The sequence below is a fragment of the Vulpes lagopus genome, chromosome 1, assembly GCF_018345385.1.
Source record: "Vulpes lagopus strain Blue_001 chromosome 1, ASM1834538v1, whole genome shotgun sequence".
NCBI lineage: Eukaryota > Metazoa > Chordata > Mammalia > Carnivora > Canidae > Vulpes > Vulpes lagopus.
In genome coordinates, this window is record NC_054824.1 from 72,663,860 (window position 1) to 72,681,687 (window position 17,828).

Consider the following 17,828-nt stretch of genomic DNA (forward strand, 5'->3'; position numbering starts at 1 on the left):
TCTACTGCGTCACAATCGAATTTGGCCTCAAAATTGCGTTTTTCCTGAGCCAGTCAGTACGACTTCTAGATCTTATACTTACAGCTTGCGTTTGAAGCAATTTTGAAGGAGATTTCGAGGGACCTCTTCTCACTGCGCATGCGCCGGCCCGGTTCTACCAACCAGGGTGAGAACTGTTCTCGAGGACGGAAGTGGTGGAAGCAGAGGAAAGGGAGGTGCTAGGCTCCCCGGTCACGCGCTCGTCGCGGGGGCCGGGAAGGAGGCGGAAGAAAGTACCGAGGGGGAAGGGGCTGAGCGGAGGTGAAGGAAGGCTATCCAATCAGCTAGCGAGTTGTCTTTCGGGTTGGCCAATGAATTCACGCCTCGCGCACAATGTCTCGCGACAAGGGCGTTTCACTAGCATGTTTGGGCGCGTTGGGCGGCGTCCGGGTATAAAAGACACCGCCCGAGCAGACAGGCGCCATTCTGGGGTTCGTTTAGAGGTAAGTTTGGGCATTTTGTCGGTTGGAGGGCAAAGTATTGTTGAGCTTGTTGGGTTGGGGAGGGGGTTAGGCATGGGTTCTTTTGAGGACCATGGCTTATGGGACGCGGCTGTGTTCTCGTTGGGACCTGGAGGTGTTTGGCGACAACAACCATGGTACTTGTGCGTGTTTAAAGCAACCCGTGTTGATTGTATCTTTCTCCCTTGTGTTCCTTTTATCCCAGGTTTGAATTTTCTCGGAGAAAGACAGGCCGGCCACGAGGAAAAAAACAAGCCGCAGCACCATCTAAGCCCTTGAGAGGATCCTGAGGGGGGAAAGGGAAAACAGCAGCCACCAGCCCAACCACTTGTGTCTTCTGCCCCTTCCCACCTGTCTTGCCCACCCCACCAGCCCACGCTGCATGGGACTTGAAATCTGTGGCCGAAGGACCGTCACCACATAACTGCAAAAATAATCAACCACCCACCCTTCCCAAACCCACCCAAATCCACTCATCCAGCGTTTACTTTTTTGAATCCACTCAGAACTTTTTTTCTACGACCCCCCTCCCTAAATGGAGTTGGGTGGGGGGAAAATGAATACTGAGTTGGCCTTCAATTTTTTACGAGACTTTTTGATCCAATGAGGCCCCCCAAATAATTGAGTTTTGGGTCCTGGTTGGTTGTTTTATTTTTTTTCTCCAAAATTTTAACCCCCTCCCCCCTGAGCCCGAGGTGCTGACGTCGCAAAAAAATTGGATAGTAAGTGTCGAATTTTCCAAAACCAGCCTTGCAACAAGAACTCAACGTTTCCCGTTGTGAAACCAAAAATAATGAGAGGAAGAAATGAGCCAATAGAACAAAATAGAGAACTGGAGAAGGACCAAGCCGGTCACTTAATCTCCATTAAAAAGGGGCCTTTGGTCTAAACAGTCTTGTTCTCTCCCCTACCACCTACCTTCCTGCCCGGCTGCAGGCAAGGAAAGGGTGGAGGGAGGGCCAGCAAGTGAGGATTTTGACGGTTAACCCTTGGTAATCCAGCCAATTTCCAGACTGCCAAAGCCATAAGTGTTTGCTTTTTATAAGGAGGAATGGTTAACTTCCTCTTGTTAGCAGTCTTCAAAAGGGTTAATGAGCTCACATACAAAAGATGGTGGATCTTGTGGCTCAGAAGTCCCACTTCTTTGTGTGTGAGACAAGCAGGGCGTCTTTCAATTTGCCAGATTAATAAGCAATCTGTACATAAAGATTGCAGGGTAAGGAGATGGGCAGAAAAGTAATAGCTGGCTATGACTTTTTAAATGATTGTTAAATCCTCTCAATTTTAATGTAATGTGCTTGGGGTATATTTGTGTGCTTAAAATAGGTGGCAATCTAGGAATAAAGATTGCAAGACCCTAAATTCAATACAAAAAATAATCTTAGTGCCAGTACATACAAGATAATGGGGAGGTAAAGAATGTTTTGTAATTGTTGCAGGTTGCATAGGTTATTTAAGAGCAAAAATGATTAACATTTTAACTTGATACGTTTTGGTGGGTGGGAAGGTTGGGAAATGTGGAATTCAGGAGTATAACTTTAAAAGCCATTTAGTGCAATTGAATGCTAGCTTTTCTAAAAGATTTGTGTCGTTAAAAGGAATTTTTTTCTTCCCTGCTTCAATATGGCGACTTTCCTTGTCCTTTTGTCTTCCAAGCGGCGTTGCAGGTTGTGTCTTGGCCCATTTTTCTCTTGTCCTCCCACCTCAATCCTATTTGTTGAGAGTGGTCCAAGTCCTCCCCTTTTCCCTTTATAGGGAGGATGGGGGTGGTCGATGGTAGCAGGTTGAACCTCAATTGCAAATTCAGTTCTTCCCCGCAGAAAATTGTTCTTTTAAATATTTTAATTGGTTTTATTTTCACAACTCTCTTCAATTAGGTCAAAGACCATTCAGGATGGGTGCTGGTTTGGGGCATTTTACTGAAAAGGGGTGTTTTTTAAGGTAACTGGCTGCCGGCAGAGCCGGGATGGCTTTTTAAGTTTTCCTCTTCTCCATTACAAAATGGCGTCGTCCCTGCTGCTTTGTTGTTTTTTCTCCCCCTTTTGCCATCCAGAGCTTAGGGCCGCCCTAGAAACTTGGTCAAGGGGGAGGAGCAGCTTGGAAAGGTGATGTAATCAGCTTTCTTCCTCTCCACCCTCTTGAAACTCCACCCCTGAGCCGATGCTCCCTCTGCACGCTGCTGTTAGACAGGAAGAAACCTTTTCTTATCTTAAAAGGAAAAAGCTTTGTAGCAATTAGGTCTTGAAGTTGTCCGTTTCCTGGGCAGCTCTTGTAATTTAACAATCTGAGCCTGTTGCTTTTATTTCCACCTTCACTCATCACAACTGCTTGGAGGTTTTCCCCGCTTCAGTTGCCAGGGGTGGAAAAGCAGTCAAACCAGCTATACTTAAGGCTGGGAGCCTTCTGGTGGGGTGTGTGTGTGTGTGTGTGTGAGGGAGAGAGCGCGTGTGAGCGTGCTGTGTGGTGGGGGATACTGGGGTAGGAGGACTTGGGAAAGTGACTTGAATAGACATGGGGCCTAATGACACTGAAATGTGCCATTTAAGCCCAGGAGCCAGTCCTTGGGCCTGCTTTTGGTTGCTTTGTATAGAGACTGGGGGAGTGTGGGTACTTCAGGACTTCCTTTTAAATCACCCTTATTCCCACTTCTGGGTTTGGGGATAAACTCTTTGTGTTCAGTGCTGTGTCACGTTCTCCAGTTGTGTAGCTCCTGTACTTTGGTACTAGGATTGAGAAATGAATAGGAAAGGAGGCGGCAGTTGTAAACTCAAGGCAGGGGGATGCGAGCTACGGTGTCTGGTAAGCAAAACCTTTCTGGTATTACATTTCACAACCTTCATTTCTTTTTTCCAAAGAACCACCTTTTTTGAATTTTTTTCCTTCCCTTTAGAAAGAAATTCCTTTAAAACATTAGTGGAATAATAACGTCTTCATTTTTCAACTCCTGCAGTGCTTTAGCAATGGGTGCATGTTTAAAGCCATGCTCTCAGGGTGGTATTGGGTGTCCTGCCCCTTCTCTATCTTACTCCAACTTTTTCAAAGTCAAATCTTTGTCAGATTTTCCATATACTTTCCATTTTTTAAAGTCCTGCTTTGAAGCATGGAAGTTCTAGGCAGAATCAGAAAGCCATTTTGTACAGCTCTCCTATGGTGACTTGAGACTTTAGGGCTAATTTTCTGCTGGGTACAGATTCTCAAATTAGTACTTAGACTTCTGGATTGGGTGGGAGGGACTCTTTCACATGTCTATTGACCACAAATTTTTTATCTTTCAAGCAGTTTGCCATGTGCCTCTGCAGCATACCTTCCTTGGGAGCCGAATATTCTGCCCATTGGGGTTCCTGACCTCTAGTGAACAGGGTATTAATAAAGAAGATCTTCCTTAACATGGGAGATGGGGAAACAGGGTCTTCTAGGGAAACCACATCTGTTCGGAGAACCTGATCCTTATAGTCTATGACTAGTGTTATATTTTGGATCTTTTGCTGGGGAGGGGGAGGGGTGATTTTACATCCTTATACTAAAAGGCAGATACGGTTTTCAAAATGAATTTGAGGATTAGGGACTTAAGAGAGGTAAGACCTTGTGCATCACCTAAAGATCTAATTCAGTCCACCAAGTGGTATAAGGACATATCTCAAACACCAAGAAAAGGAAGGGGAATGTTAGGGTCAGGTACAAAGTGTTTTCATTTCCAGAGTGCTAAGACTTCTGTTAAGGTAAATTTGGATTCCCTTATGTGTTACAAGTGTCGTGATTGTTTTTAAGAGGGCTGTGATTTGCCATAGGGGTTTTGTCCTAAACCAATTAAGTTTTCTTGGTGATAGGTATGGAATAACTAGCCAAGTTAGATATTTTTCACTCTTAATTGAATAACCCTCAAGTAAAACTCAATTCGGAGGCCGGAGTGGGTGTCACTTTTAAGTTTCTCTCTGGTAAGATTAGAAGATTCCCCAGTGCCTGTGCTCGGAGTGCTCATCTCCCTGGAAAATTCTTGATGAGAAGGAATGCACAGCTTAGGACAAAGTAGAGATAAGGCTGGGATTGTTACCCTCCCCCTGCCCCTTCTGTACTGTCTTCGGGGAGTTTAAAAACAAAAGTATGCCCTAGATTGTTTGCTTCCAGGAAGCTTCCTCAAGCATTCATTTGAGGCTCCAGATAAGACTGATGTTGACACTTGGTTACTGCCCCTCCTTCTCTGGACAACTCATTAGCCTTTTCCACTGTAGGTAGGCCTGCGCCAGGATTTTAGGCTCTTCATTCCTTTCCACTTGAGTGCCTTGTACCTTCTCTCAGAATGTACTGACTTTAAGGAAGTTTGGTTGTGAGACACTTGGAGTCCTTCATTTTAAGTGACTCAAAACTAATTTGCCTGTAGGAAAGCCATGAGAAAACCCATTTACATTTTGTCACAATTGCTACTTAGAGTTGAAACTTAATTCTGTTGATTATATTTCCAAAATATAAAAGGAAAAGTAATAGTGGAAAATGAATATTTAAGATTTCTGTTTTATGTTCTAGCTTTCCCTGAGTATTTTTGCCTGTTATGAATGGGAATGAAAAAGTTGTCCCTGGGTCCCATTCCTAGCATAAGGCACTGGACAGAATTTAGCGTTGTGCTGATTGGTCTCTGGGGATGGTTAATTCTTTCTTCTCTGCTACCTTCTGAAGGAACATTTCGGCTCGAGTGACCCCCCCCCCCCTTTTTTTTTTTTTTTTTGAGTTTCTGAAGGAAGGAGAGGTAGCAGTCCTATTGGCTTAGCTCCTTGGTTCTGCAAAATGTTCTCGAAGGTGGTGTATCTTCACTCTGGGTTTGAATCAGTGCGGTCAGCAGTATTTGGCCGGGTGGGAGTGGGGGTACTGGTTTGAAGTGATGTTAATTTAAGTCTTTTTGTCAAATTGTATACATTGTGGTTGCTGATGATATGTACTGCTTTGGATTGACTCCTTGTTTTTCCAGTCGCCCCTAGATGGGAAGCCTGTTTTATCCCTTTGTTGTATCTGTGTATCTCTTGGTATGGTGTCTGTGTCGCTCTATGTTGTCTTACCACATGGGAAAAAATGCTTTTTTCTCCTTCCCTGTCTGTTAGAATCTGCACAGTTCTGTGGATTTGGCTGGGGGGCTTCTAATCTATAGTATTCTACTTCAGTGTTTCTCTGACCTCAGGTTCTACCTGCCCTTGTGGAAATTCCAGGACAGCAGCAATGCACAGTTAACCCAGATTTGCTCACCATTCAGCATTTCTTACCTCCTCACTCTGTATTCATCCTGCAGGTTATGACCTCAAGAACCAGCCCCTTCCTGCTCCTGCTGCTTCCTAGGTTGTTAGGACTTCTCTATTTAGAAATTTATTGGCCTTGTTGGGAGGACTAAAAGTTGAGATTGTTAGGCTTGGGGTTTTTTTTTTGTCTTGTTTTTTAATTTGAGAACAAATAGAACATCTCTGTTATAAGAAACTTGGTCTTTTTTCCTGCACAAATAGAGTTATCTTTGTAAAACACTGATTTTCCCACCCTTCTGGGATCATGTCTGTTATCTGTACTATTAAGCTGGAGGCAAGAAATTGTTTTCTTCTTGTCTCCTTTCTACCCAGTGTTAGTCTTACATCCCAAACATAAGTATTACTTTCAGTTCTCAGAATCCCACTCAGAGCCACATTGATTCTAAATTAGCTTGGGTTTTGGACTAGAATTGCTTCACACTTTATCCCATAACAGCAGTTTAGCTTTTAATGAGCTCCTTTTCTAACCTGGTTTAAAGTAGCTACTTAAAATTTAATAGCATTTTTCAGCTTCTAGTTTTTTTCTATTCTTTTTGGCTTCATGGTTTCTAATTTCAAGCCTTTCTTTTGGGGATCTTGGAAAGTGGTGTGGTTTTGAAGAGGAGTAGTGATCAGATTCTCATCTTTGCTTTTGAAATCACAAGCCAGCCTTCCTCTTAACTTTGAAACCATAAAAATGTGTGTAGTATCTGGTTAACGAGTGGCAGTTCATTTCAAGGCTTATGATATAAAGGATTTCCTTTAAATCCATTTGTCTCCATTTCTAGGAAGGTGCCCACAACTCTCTTGAGGGAAAGAGGATGTTTTCTAGTTTTGTATCACCTGCTAGTTTAGCTGATTGTCTCTTGGTGCAAACAGAGCATGTCCTGCCGCTTGAGGTGATTATGATTCTTAATAGAGTGAGATAAAAAGGAACTGATTAATCTTAGAAGGCATATAGCCCAAGTGTCCAGGATTGGCCCAGTTCTTATTAAGCTATTCGTTTTTTCCAAGCCAAATTCATCAGCAGCTAAGGAGAAATAGGACCTAACAATGAGCAAAAAAGCCTGGGATTGTTGAGTTTTAGTATAGGAACTTGACTCTTAGCTCTCATACAATTTAGTGAAGTTCAGCTATCTAGAAAGGATGTAACTGGGAGGGAGAGAGAAATACGTGGTGCCCAATTCTCCAGTCTAATTTTAGTCTTCCCATTCAGTCCTGTATTAACACCATGCTTAACTTGCCAGGGGTGGTGATGGTCTGTGTTGATTTTTTTCTTACCTAGAAAATGATGAGTATAGTTGAATATAGATTGAATAATTAGTCACAAAATTTCATGTGCTGTAGAAGTGGAATTTATTAGAGGGTATAGTGGGATTGTCCTTGCCGGCCATTTATTCTGTGGGTTTATTTTGTCCTTGTCTTAGAAACTTCAATCATGGGTTCGGGTCCCATAGATCCCAAAGAGCTTCTCAAGGGCCTGGATAGCTTCCTTAACCGAGATGGGGAAGTCAAGAGTGTGGATGGGATTTCCAAAATCTTCAGGTGAGTCTGCCTATCTCTGGATTCATTGTGGTTAGAGTATATTGTAAGTTGTACTATATAAAGCAGAACAGGAATGAGTGTTCTCAGAGGGAAGAGGGAGAGTCTAGAATAAGATTGGAATCCAGTAATTTTAGAGTAAATGATAGGAAGAAGTGATTCCTTGGTTCCTAGCCACAATGGAGTCTGGGTTTGGGAGTCATACTTTGAAAGGAAGGGAACAGGGAAGCCAAGTGACAGTTCTTGGTTCTGTTTTGGGTCACATTCCACATCCCAAACTGTCGTTTCCTTCAGGGCTCTTCCAGTCTCCCAGGGGAAGGCAAGAGACTAAGCCAGTCCTGAACAGACTATGAATGGATGGCTGTTAGTGCTAGTATTCTTCACCGGGAAGCAGAATCAAGTGTGTCCTGTGGGTTAGAGAAGCAGTGATGTTCACCTCCCCAGAGGCTTCAGTGTCTCCTCAGTTGTCTTCCATCCTCTCATGGGATTCCGTTGGACTCTGGATCCATCCCATCCCCTGAGAGGCTTGTGTGACCTTCCCACTCTGGCAGAGTCCCAAGTCATCAGGGATTTTTAGGCACTCCCACAGATCAGAGATGCTTCTGCTGAAAGAAGAGGCTCTTGCTCCATTTCTAAGCTTAATTTCCCTCCTACAGCCTGATGAAGGAAGCACGAAAGATGGTGAGTCGATGCACTTACTTGAACATTCTCCTGCAGACCCAGTCACCAGAAATATTGGTCAAGTAAGTGGGGAGGATCTGGGAGGCTGGGATGGGAAGATGTAGTTAGAAGGCAGGGGAGGTGAGGCACGGGGTTCCCAGGTCATTGACGGGGGAGTAGGAGTGTGGGATATGGCACTCCAAAACCCAGGAAGGGCATTACAAATTCTCCTACTTGCCTGCAGGTTTATTGATGTTGGTGGCTACAAGCTTCTTAACAATTGGCTGACCTATTCAAAGACAACCAACAACATTCCCCTCTTGCAGCAAATTCTGCTTACCCTGCAGCACCTCCCGCTCACCGTGGACCATCTCAAGCAGGTACCCTAAGTCTGTACAATGCTACTGCTCCTTTTTGCTTTAGCCTGACAGATAAAATACACCAACTCTGATGTGGTTGCAGTCTTGGACCTGTGCAGAAGAGTGATGGAACAAAATAGGAATATAGTATCAGAAGGCTTGGTTTAGGCCCTTTAACAGATGTATGGTTAGGGCGCTTCTAGATATTTGAGACTCAGTTTTCTCATCTCTTGTTGGAAATGATTTCTACCTACTTTGGTTGTTTTTAGAATTAAGTACAATTGCACCTATAAAGGTTTTGTAAAAGGTAAAGTACCATAGTAGCGGTGGTCGCCATTAGGGACTATTAAATTGTAGGCAGGGCACTCCAGTTGGTGGAATGTGTGGCTCTTGATCTCGGGGTTGTGGGTTTGATCTCACCCCATGTTGGGTGTAGAGATTACTTAAAATTTCACAAAAAAGAAATTGTGTGTTAGTGCAGTTGTAAGCTCTGAGAGGACTCCTGTTCCTCCTGGTACTTAACCTTTCTCCCCGTCTGTTGTAGAACAACACAGCCAAACTGGTGAAGCAACTGAGCAAGTCAAGTGAGGATGAAGGTAGGGGCCAGTCCTTCCTCATAACTTCACTTCGTTACCTTCATGTCTCACTCCCATCCTTGAACTGTCCTGTCACTCCTTTCTACATCACCTTACTTTTCTCTTTCTTGTAAAAAATTTCAAATGGGATTTGTCCATTTCTCTACCATTGAATGTAAGACAAGACAGCATACTTTTAACAAAAAGCTGATTCTTGATATCTCTTGGTTGTGAAAGCTATGCACTTGAAATTCTTTGGAGAAAATAGTGTCATCCTAGAGAGTGTCATCATCGTTTTCTTCTGTTATTCTAAATAAACGTAACATATTCTGGGGCCTTCAGTGTGTGTTTCCTATATAGTTCTACCAGTAAATACCTTCCTATAGGCCATGGGTCAGATCCTGAATCCTGGAGTAGATCACAGCTTTGGTAGCAACAGTCTGTCTTTTTCTAAGATAAAGGGTTTTGGAGCCCTTGGCAAGGGCCATATAGTTCTGGCTTGAAGACAGAGCCTGGCTCCAGAAAGTCACAGCCTCTCCTTCAGCGAAGAAAAGGGTTTATACCCAGGGTACAAACCACTAGCACAAGATACTAGTGTGCCACAAGTGAGCAGTGTTCTAGGAGAGCTGATCCCCTGATCAGAATACAGGCTTGCTTTTTTGTCTAAAAGGAATGGCGTGCTAGGTCCTTTTGGAAGGAGGCTTTGGCAGTTTGGTGTAGAAAGAACATGTAGCCCTGGGTGAGCCTATCTGAAGTTCCTTTAGCTATAGGAGAAAACACTGGGAACATTTAGCAAGTTAAAGAGTTTAACTCACAGTGTTTAAGTGGAAAAACATTCTCTAGCTTTCCATTATTTTAGTTATATTAAATCTTGGTTTTGGGTCCTTTCAGATATTGAACACTTCTGTGTTTGTGACCTTACAAATTATCTTTAATAACTTATAATGTAAAACTACAGAATTTTCTATTAAATCATTTTTCATCTCTTATTTTTTCATTGTTGGGTATATTGTTCCCTGTTTTCCAATTGTCTCAATTGTACTGCCACCTTTGAATGTAGATTTAATTGTTTTGTACTTCCTTTGGAAATTTGTACATTCCTAATAAAGTCTGACTAGACTATAGTATCAATTGGTCCAAAAAGGTTCAGGATATACCTGTATTAGGGATGCACTGGGGTTTGTGTTGCCTTAATTATAGAAACTGCTAGTTGTGGGTATTTATTTGAAAAATTTGGTTTTAATGTTTTCAATAATCTCATTATTAAATGAATCTGTAAGTGGAAAAGCTGGCAAGAGGATAGATAGATAAGAGATGTGATTTGCTAAGTACGAAAAGCAAGAGCTGTAAAGGTTTTTGTTTTTTTTTTTTCTGTATATTTGGAAACACATTTTGTCCTTTAAGTTCTCTGACCGTCTTTTTTCTCTAAACACTGCCTTCCCCATCTCTAAAGTGGTCTGCTTTATTAGCTCTTCGCTACACTTATTTGCTACACTTCCTTGATTTTTTTTTAAGATTTTATTTATTCAGGCAGCCCAGGTGGCTCAGCGGTTTGGCGCCTGCCTTCAGCCCAGGGCGTGATCCTGGAGACCTGGGATCGAGTCCCACGTCAGGCTCCCTGCATGGGGCCTGCTTCTCCCTCTGCCTGTGTCTCTGCACCTCTCTCTCTCTCTCTGTGTGTGTGTGTTTCTGTGTCTCTCTTATGAATAGAGCAGCAGAATGAAGCCAGTGTCCACACTCTTCCACTAACCATGTGTTAAAAGAACAGGAACTAAACTCAAGGAAAAAGCAGGCAGGGTTCAAGTGTCCAAACAGCTAAGAACAGTATTGCTGTGTTGTCCTAAAGGCAAACAAAGTATCAAGGAGCATGACTTAGGTTCATCTTATAAAAGATTTTCTAGGGGATCCCTGGGTGGCTCAGGAGTTTAGCGCCTGCCTTCGGCCCACAGCATGGTCCTAAAGTCCTGAGATCGAGTCCCGCATCAGGCTCCCTGCATGGAGCCTGCTTCTCTCTTTCTGTATATCTCTTTCTGTATTTCTCATGAATAAATGAAATCTTAAAAAAAGAAAAGAAAAAGATTTTCTAGGCCACCTTTTTTCCTAGAATGCCACTAGTAATAATGGCTTAAAAAAAATCAAATAGGGACACCTGGGTGGCTCAGCAGTTGAGCATCTGCCTTCAGCTCAGGGTGTGATCCCAGATCCAGGGATCGAGTCCAGCATCAGGCTCCCTGCATGGGGCCTGCTTCTTCCTCTGTGTCTCTCTCTCTCTGTGTGTCTCTCATTAATAAATAAATAAAATCTTAAAAAAAATAAAGATTTTATTTATTCATGAAAGACACAGAGAGGCAGATCTAGGCAGAGGAAGAAGCAGGCTCTTCACAGGGAGCCCGATGTGGGACTTGATCCCAGGAGCCTGGGATCACGACCTGAGCAGACGCTCAACCACTGAGACACCCAGGCGTCCCAAGAGTTTGAGCCTATCTCATGTTCTCCTTAAAACTCTGGGCTACGTTTTCTGTTACATAGATTTTCACAGTATATCTTTAAACCTCTGTATTTTCTATTATTGGAAGAATATTTTTAGTTACTTAGGGATTTTCCCTTATACTCTCACCTGCAGAGCTCCGGAAATTGGCTTCAGTCCTTGTCAGCGACTGGATGGCTGTCATCCGCTCCCAGAGCAGTACCCAGCCTGCTGGTAAGCTCCTTAGTCTTTTATCCCTTGTATTTATTTCTTTCCCACTGGCCTTCGGTGGCTTTAGTCTGCTTCACCTCTTGACAGTCTTTCTCTTTAAATAAAATCCTTTTCTGCTTTGTTTTTTCACAACAGAGAAAGATAAGAAAAAACGTAAAGAAGAGGGGAAGAGTCGAACCACCCCTCCCGAGCGACCCTTGACTGAGGTGAAGGCTGAGACCCGGGCTGAGGAGGCCCCAGAGAAGAAGAAAGAGAAGCCCAAGTCTCTCCGAACCACAGCACCCAGTCACGCCAAGTTTCGTTCCACTGGTAGGGTGGTTGGCTGATCTTGGGAGAGTCTGTGGGCAGATATACACCTAGGGCCTTGTGGTGGAATAGTGGATTTATGATAGGGCACGCATGGGGAAGAGAGAAGACAGAAGACTAGTAGGTGAGGTTTGGGCTGGGTAAAGATTTAGTGTTGGAGTGGGGAGGAAGAGTTAAAGAGAGTGGTAATAAGTTCAACGCAATGGCATGTTTCTTCCCTCAGGACTAGAGCTGGAGACCCCATCTTTGGTGCCTGTGAAAAAGAACGCCAGTGCAGTGGTGGTTTCTGACAAGTACAATCTTAAACCCATCCCCCTCAAGCGTCAGAGGTATGGCCCTCGTACTGGGTTCTGCGTGGGTTATGTCTGTGGACATGAGGGAGGAAGAGGGGGCAAGTTAGGGTGCATCAGAGATCATGTTGACGGCTCATCTTCCAACAGCACCACAGTTGCTCCAGGAGATGGTGCTCCCCCTGCAGAGAAGAAATACAAGCCACTGAACACCACACCGAATGCCACCAAAGAGATCAAAGTGAAGATCATCCCACCACAGCGTGAGTCTGAAGTAGAGGAACACACTTTGAATTGGGAGAGAACTCCATGGAAATGAGGGGGAGGGGGGGTACAGGATGGATTTCTTAGTTTTGTGTGCTTGTCTTAATTTTTGCACCTCTGGAGCTCCTCTTTCATAGGATTACTTAGAAGTAATCTTGATGATGGGAATGGGGTGCTATTCAGTGACTGGTTCGGGGTGCTCCCAGTCTCGGGATAGTTGGTCCTGTCCATGAGGGTTTTCCTGAGTTACCTGAGCTCTAATTAATACTGAAAGCCTCAAGTTGCTTTTATTTAGTTATTATTTATTACTAGTTAGTTAGTTTAGCACCCCTGATGTGGGGCTCGATCCCAGGACCCTGGGATCATGACCTGAGCTGAAGGCAGACGCTCAACCCCATGAGCCCCGCCAGACACCCCAAGTTGCCTGCCTTTAAAAGAAAGAATAGGGCACCTGGCTGGCTCAATTGGAGGAACATGCAACTCTTTATCTCCAGGTCATGAGTTCAAGCCCCCATGATGGTTATAGAATTTCTTTTTTTTTTTATTTTAAAGATTTTATTTATTTATTCATGAGAGACAAAGAGAAAGAGAGGCAGAGGGAGAAACAGGCTCCACGCAGGGAGCCCGATGTGGGACTCCATCCCGGGTCTCCAGGATCACGCCCTGGGCCGAAGGCAGACGCTCAACCACTGAGCCACCCAGGCATCCTGATTATAGAATTTTTAAAAACAGGGGCAGCCCCAGTGGCCCAGCAGTTTAGCACGCCACCTTCGTCTGCCTGTCTGCTTCTCTGTCTGCCTGTCTCTCTGTATCTCTCATGAATAAATAAAGTCTTTTTTTTTTAAACTGAAAAACAAAATTAAAAAAAAAAATTTTTTTTTCTTGTGTGAGTCCAGCATATGCATCCTGGTCACCTTGAACTTAACTGTGTCCTAAGTTGGGGTAGGGTCTCCATTGGCCCATTTCCTGCTCAAACTTTGTAGGAATAGGATTGTGAAAGAGGTCTGATGGTTCCATTTTATGCTTTATCCTCTTGTAGCTATGGAGGGCCTGGGCTTCCTGGATGCACTCAATTCAGCCCCTGTTCCAGGCATCAAAATTAAGAAGAAGAAGAAGGTGTTGTCACCCACAGCTGCCAAGGTATGAGCCCTGTGCCGTAGATGTCAACAACAGGATGTCTAAAGTGAAAGGAAGGGCCCAGGAATGGTTGGGGAGGACCACAGGATGTGGACTGGGGTGAGGGTTGGGGGGCTGGCAGTGGGAGACACAAAAGTCTTCCTTCATCTGAATCCGCAGGGGAGCCTGTCTAGGATGCTGGACTAACTGCCTTACCTTAACCTTGGCTTTCGTGTCAACTCATTAACTTCTTTTTCTTTCACAATAGCCAAGCCCGTTTGAAGGGAAAACGAGCACAGAACCGAGCACGGCCAAACCTTCTTCCCCAGAACCAGCACCAACTTGTGAGGCTATGGACACAGATCGCCCAGGAACCCCAGTTCCCCCTGTTGAAGTCCCAGAGCTCATGGATACGGGTAAGTCTAGAAATTGGTTCAGGTTTGGGGGGTTTCTAAAAGGAACAACCTGGGTCTGACACCTCTCCTGCTTCCAGCCTGTTTAGAGTCAGGAGCGCTGGATGCAAAGCCCGTGGAGAGTCCCGGAGATCCCAGCCAGCTGACCCGGAAAGGCAGGAAGAGAAAGACGGTGACATGGCCTGAGGAGGGCAAACTGAGAGAATATTTCTATTTTGAACTGGATGAAACTGAACGAGGTGAGCCGTCAAGGTTCTTGTGTAGTAGATGGGTATAGAGAGTTTTATTTTTATTTATTTATTTATTTATTTATTTATTTATTTATTTATTTATTTATTTATTTATTTATTTATTTTTGGGTATAGAGAGTTTAAAAAGAACTTGTTTTGTGCTTATATTTTCTCTTTTCTCTCGTTGCCACTAGTAAATGTGAATAAGATCAAGGACTTTGGTGAGGCAGCTAAGCGAGAGATACTGTCAGACCGACATGCATTTGAGACGGCCCGGCGTCTGAGCCATGACAACATGGAGGAGAAGGTGCCCTGGGTGTGCCCCCGGCCCCTGGTTCTGCCCTCACCTCTTGTCACCCCTGGAAGCAACAGCCAGGAGCGATATATCCAGGCTGAGCGGGAGAAAGGAATCCTTCAGGAGCTCTTCCTGAACAAGGAAAGGTGAGCAGAACCGGGTTCACACCCTGGGCATGAACCATGTCCACGTTAAGTGCTTGGACTCCTGACAGGAACATGCCCTGGGGTAATTCAGAAGGGGGTGGGGGCTAGGGGGGAATGTGAGGGCTTGAATAAATAATTTAACTATCATTCTTTTTTTTTTTTTTTCTTGTCCCATCACCTGTGGCATTCCTAATAGTCCTCATGAACCTGATCCTGAACCCTATGAACCTGTACCCCCAAAGCTCATCCCCCTAGATGAGGTGAGTATATGCTATGTGGTGGTGGAGTTGTGATTGTGATCTTAGTGCGTCTTTCAGCATTTTTCAGTTTCAAATGGAATGTCTCTTCGTTCTTTCAAAGCTAGTCCTGATTGTTCTGTTCTTGCAGGAATGTTCCATGGATGAGACCCCATATATTGAGAGCCTAGAGCCTGGGGGAGCTGGTGGCTCACCTGATGGAGCAGGTGGCTCCAAGTTGCCTCCTGTCCTGGCCAATCTCATGGGAAGCATGGGTGCTGGGAAGAGCCCCCAGGGTCCTGGAGGAGGAGGCATCAATGTCCAAGAGATCCTCACCTCCATCATGGTATATGAGCCCGCCTTCCTCTTTTCCACTTTGTCTGGAATCTGCCTTTCTGTATACCCCAGTACTTGTCTCACTTACCTCTTCATCTAGCTCTCTTTTCTTTACTAGTTTTTACCCTTGCATTCTGTTGACTGGCTCTTTATTCACCTTGCCTCACAGGGTAGCCCAAATAGTCATCCCTCAGAGGAACTGCTAAAGCAACCAGACTATTCAGACAAGATCAAGCAGATGCTCGGTAATCACCAGGGCCAGGGAGGAAGCCTACTGTGGAGTTGGTGTGGGGGGAGCAGGGTTCAGACAGTGGTGAGCAAAGGTATTGCTTCTGCTAGGAGGGAAGACTGGATGGAGCTTTGGTCTGACAAGTTGGTCTGAGAGGGCCAGAGGGGCAAACCTAAGGAGGAAGTCATGCCACTCTTCTAGAATCCTCTTGCTGACTATATTTTGTTTTTTAATTAACAGTGCCACATGGATTATTAGGCCCTGGTCCAATAGCCAATGGTTTCCCACCAGGAGGTCCTGGGGGTCCCAAGGCCATGCAGCACTTCCCCCCTGGACCTGGAGGACCTATACCAGGTAGGTGGGAAATGAGAGGTTGGAATGGGTTTATCTGCTTAATTTTGGCTTAGCAATAGTGTAGGATTGACCAAAGGGTGGGAGGTAGGTTAGGCTGGGAGAGGCCATCCCTGAGTGTAACAAGTTGCTGATACAGTCTCCCTTTCTTTCCATAACAGGTCCTCATGGAGGCCCTGGTGGGTCAGTGGGTCCGCGTCTCTTGGGTCCCCCACCCCCTCCACGAGGGGGTGATCCCTTCTGGGATGGCCCAGGTGACCCCATGCGAGGTGGCCCAATGCGGGGTGGCCCAGGACCAGGTCCTGGACCATACCATAGAGGCCGTGGTGGCCGAGGAGGAAATGAACCACCTCCTCCTCCTCCTCCCTTCCGGGGGGCCAGGGGAGGTCGCTCTGGAGGAGGACCTCCAAATGGACGAGGGGGCCCTGGTGGGGGCATGGTTGGAGGTGGTGGGCATCGTCCACATGAAGGCCCTGGTGGGGGCATGAACAGCAGCAGTGGACATCGTCCTCATGAAGGCCCTGGTGGTGGTATGGGTGGTGGGCATCGCCCCCACGAAGGCCCTGGCAGTAGCATGGGTGGAGGTGGGGGACATCGTCCTCATGAAGGCCCTGGTGGTGGCATGGGCAGTGGCAGTGGCCATCGTCCTCATGAAGGCCCTGGCAGTGGCATGGGTGGAGGCAGTGGACATCGCCCCCATGAAGGTCCTGGTGGAGGAATGGGTGCTGGCGGTGGACATCGCCCCCATGAAGGTCCTGGACATGGGGGGCCCCATGGCCACCGTCCTCATGATGTCCCTAGTCACCGAGGCCATGACCATCGAGGGCCACCACCTCATGAGCACCGTGGCCATGATGGCCCTGGCCATGGAGGAGGGGGCCACCGAGGGCACGATGGAGGCCACAGCCATGGAGGAGGTGAGAATGGTTCCTGTTCATTGCATGGCTTTTGGTGTTCCATTTAAGTTTTGGGGTAGCATCATCACTTCCCCTGGGTGTGGTAGGCCAGGCAAGTCCCCCTATTTTCAGCATGCCTGGCAATTGCTACTCTTTGCCCTTCCCCCAAATCCGTAAGATTCCGTATCTCCCTGCACGCTAGTTTTCAGGGTGCTATGGACAGGGTGGGGGTGGGGAGGCAAGGGTGGCATTGACCTCTGAGCCGTGTTCTAACTGTTCTGCCATTGTTCCCACAGATATGTCCAACCGCCCTGTGTGCCGACATTTCATGATGAAGGGCAATTGCCGCTATGAGAACAACTGTGCCTTCTACCACCCGGGTGTCAATGGGCCCCCCCTGCCCTAGGGACTGCCTCCTCTGCCCCCCCCCCCACACACACACCCCATGGACTGCAGCCTTGCTCCTTCTACCCTCTTATGGCTTCTGTGAGGCCCACTGTCCCGTCCCCTGCTGATGAGGAGCCGGCCCCTCAGTCCCCACCTGCTTGGGTTTCTGGGGGTTTTGTGATCACTGGTGCACATCGATGTACATATTTTCCTCCAGTCTGGGGAGGAGAGAGACTGGATACATTCTGTACCCTGGACGGCTGAAGAGAAGACCCGGTTGGCTTCAGTTTTTGAGATTGGCCCTATAGCCCCAAACCCCTTTCCAGTATTGCCCTTTATGCCTGAGAACCTAAAGCTGGTTATCCTGGAGAACACCTCTACTCTCCTATTGTGGGTCCTCCACACGCACACAACTGATACGGAATCAGCTGCACTTATGAAATCCTCCCAGCCAAGTTCATTATTCTTCATGGGGTGGGGAGATGGTAAAAAGGGGTATTATATATCCCGCTGCACTGAGAGGGCTCAATCAGGCTGGATTTGAGTTCTGGAATACATCATCCCCACTTCTCCCTGGACACAGGCTTTTTACATTGAGTCCTTTCTCAAGTCAGACTTTGCAACCTGTGAACACCCAAGTCTGCACCATGGGTCTGCTAGTTCCAGTGATGGCCAATTCATGTCCTGCAGCCAGTGGAAGTTGCAGCTGGCATAGGTGAGACTGGTGGTGGTGGTCCA

General features: G+C 45.9%; 1 protein-coding gene across 3 annotated transcripts; it reads left to right on the forward strand.

Moving 5' to 3' along the window:
- The first annotated feature begins 28 nt into the window (after positions 1 to 28).
- PPP1R10 (protein phosphatase 1 regulatory subunit 10) lies at positions 29 to 17,527 on the forward strand. 3 transcript variants are annotated; one of them, XM_041773162.1, is made up of 20 exons: positions 29 to 166; positions 706 to 3,299; positions 7,189 to 7,306; positions 7,960 to 8,046; positions 8,208 to 8,343; positions 8,867 to 8,918; positions 11,521 to 11,598; positions 11,731 to 11,904; positions 12,125 to 12,230; positions 12,342 to 12,454; positions 13,495 to 13,595; positions 13,840 to 13,987; positions 14,065 to 14,223; positions 14,409 to 14,655; positions 14,852 to 14,915; positions 15,043 to 15,237; positions 15,397 to 15,472; positions 15,697 to 15,810; positions 15,969 to 16,724; positions 17,000 to 17,527. In XM_041773162.1, the coding sequence occupies exons 2-20, from the start codon at positions 3,281 to 3,283 to the stop codon at positions 17,107 to 17,109; spliced, it is 2,853 nt and encodes a 950-aa protein (XP_041629096.1). In that variant the 5' UTR covers positions 29 to 166; positions 706 to 3,280; the 3' UTR covers positions 17,110 to 17,527. The 3 variants fall into 3 exon arrangements, with proteins under 3 accessions (XP_041629096.1, XP_041629098.1, XP_041629097.1); XM_041773164.1 differs by having other exon boundaries at positions 706 to 1,222; XM_041773163.1 differs by lacking the exon at positions 29 to 166 and adding an exon at positions 393 to 482.
- Positions 17,528 to 17,828: the final 301 nt, after the last annotated feature.

Bases quoted from the DNA above. Each gene is read 5' to 3' on its own strand.
- PPP1R10 (XM_041773162.1), top strand. The intron at 12,231-12,341 runs GTATGGCCCTCG...ATCTTCCAACAG, and splicing joins ATCCCCCTCAAGCGTCAGAG to CACCACAGTTGCTCCAGGAG. The intron at 13,988-14,064 runs GTAAGTCTAGAA...TCCTGCTTCCAG, and splicing joins CCCAGAGCTCATGGATACGG to CCTGTTTAGAGTCAGGAGCG.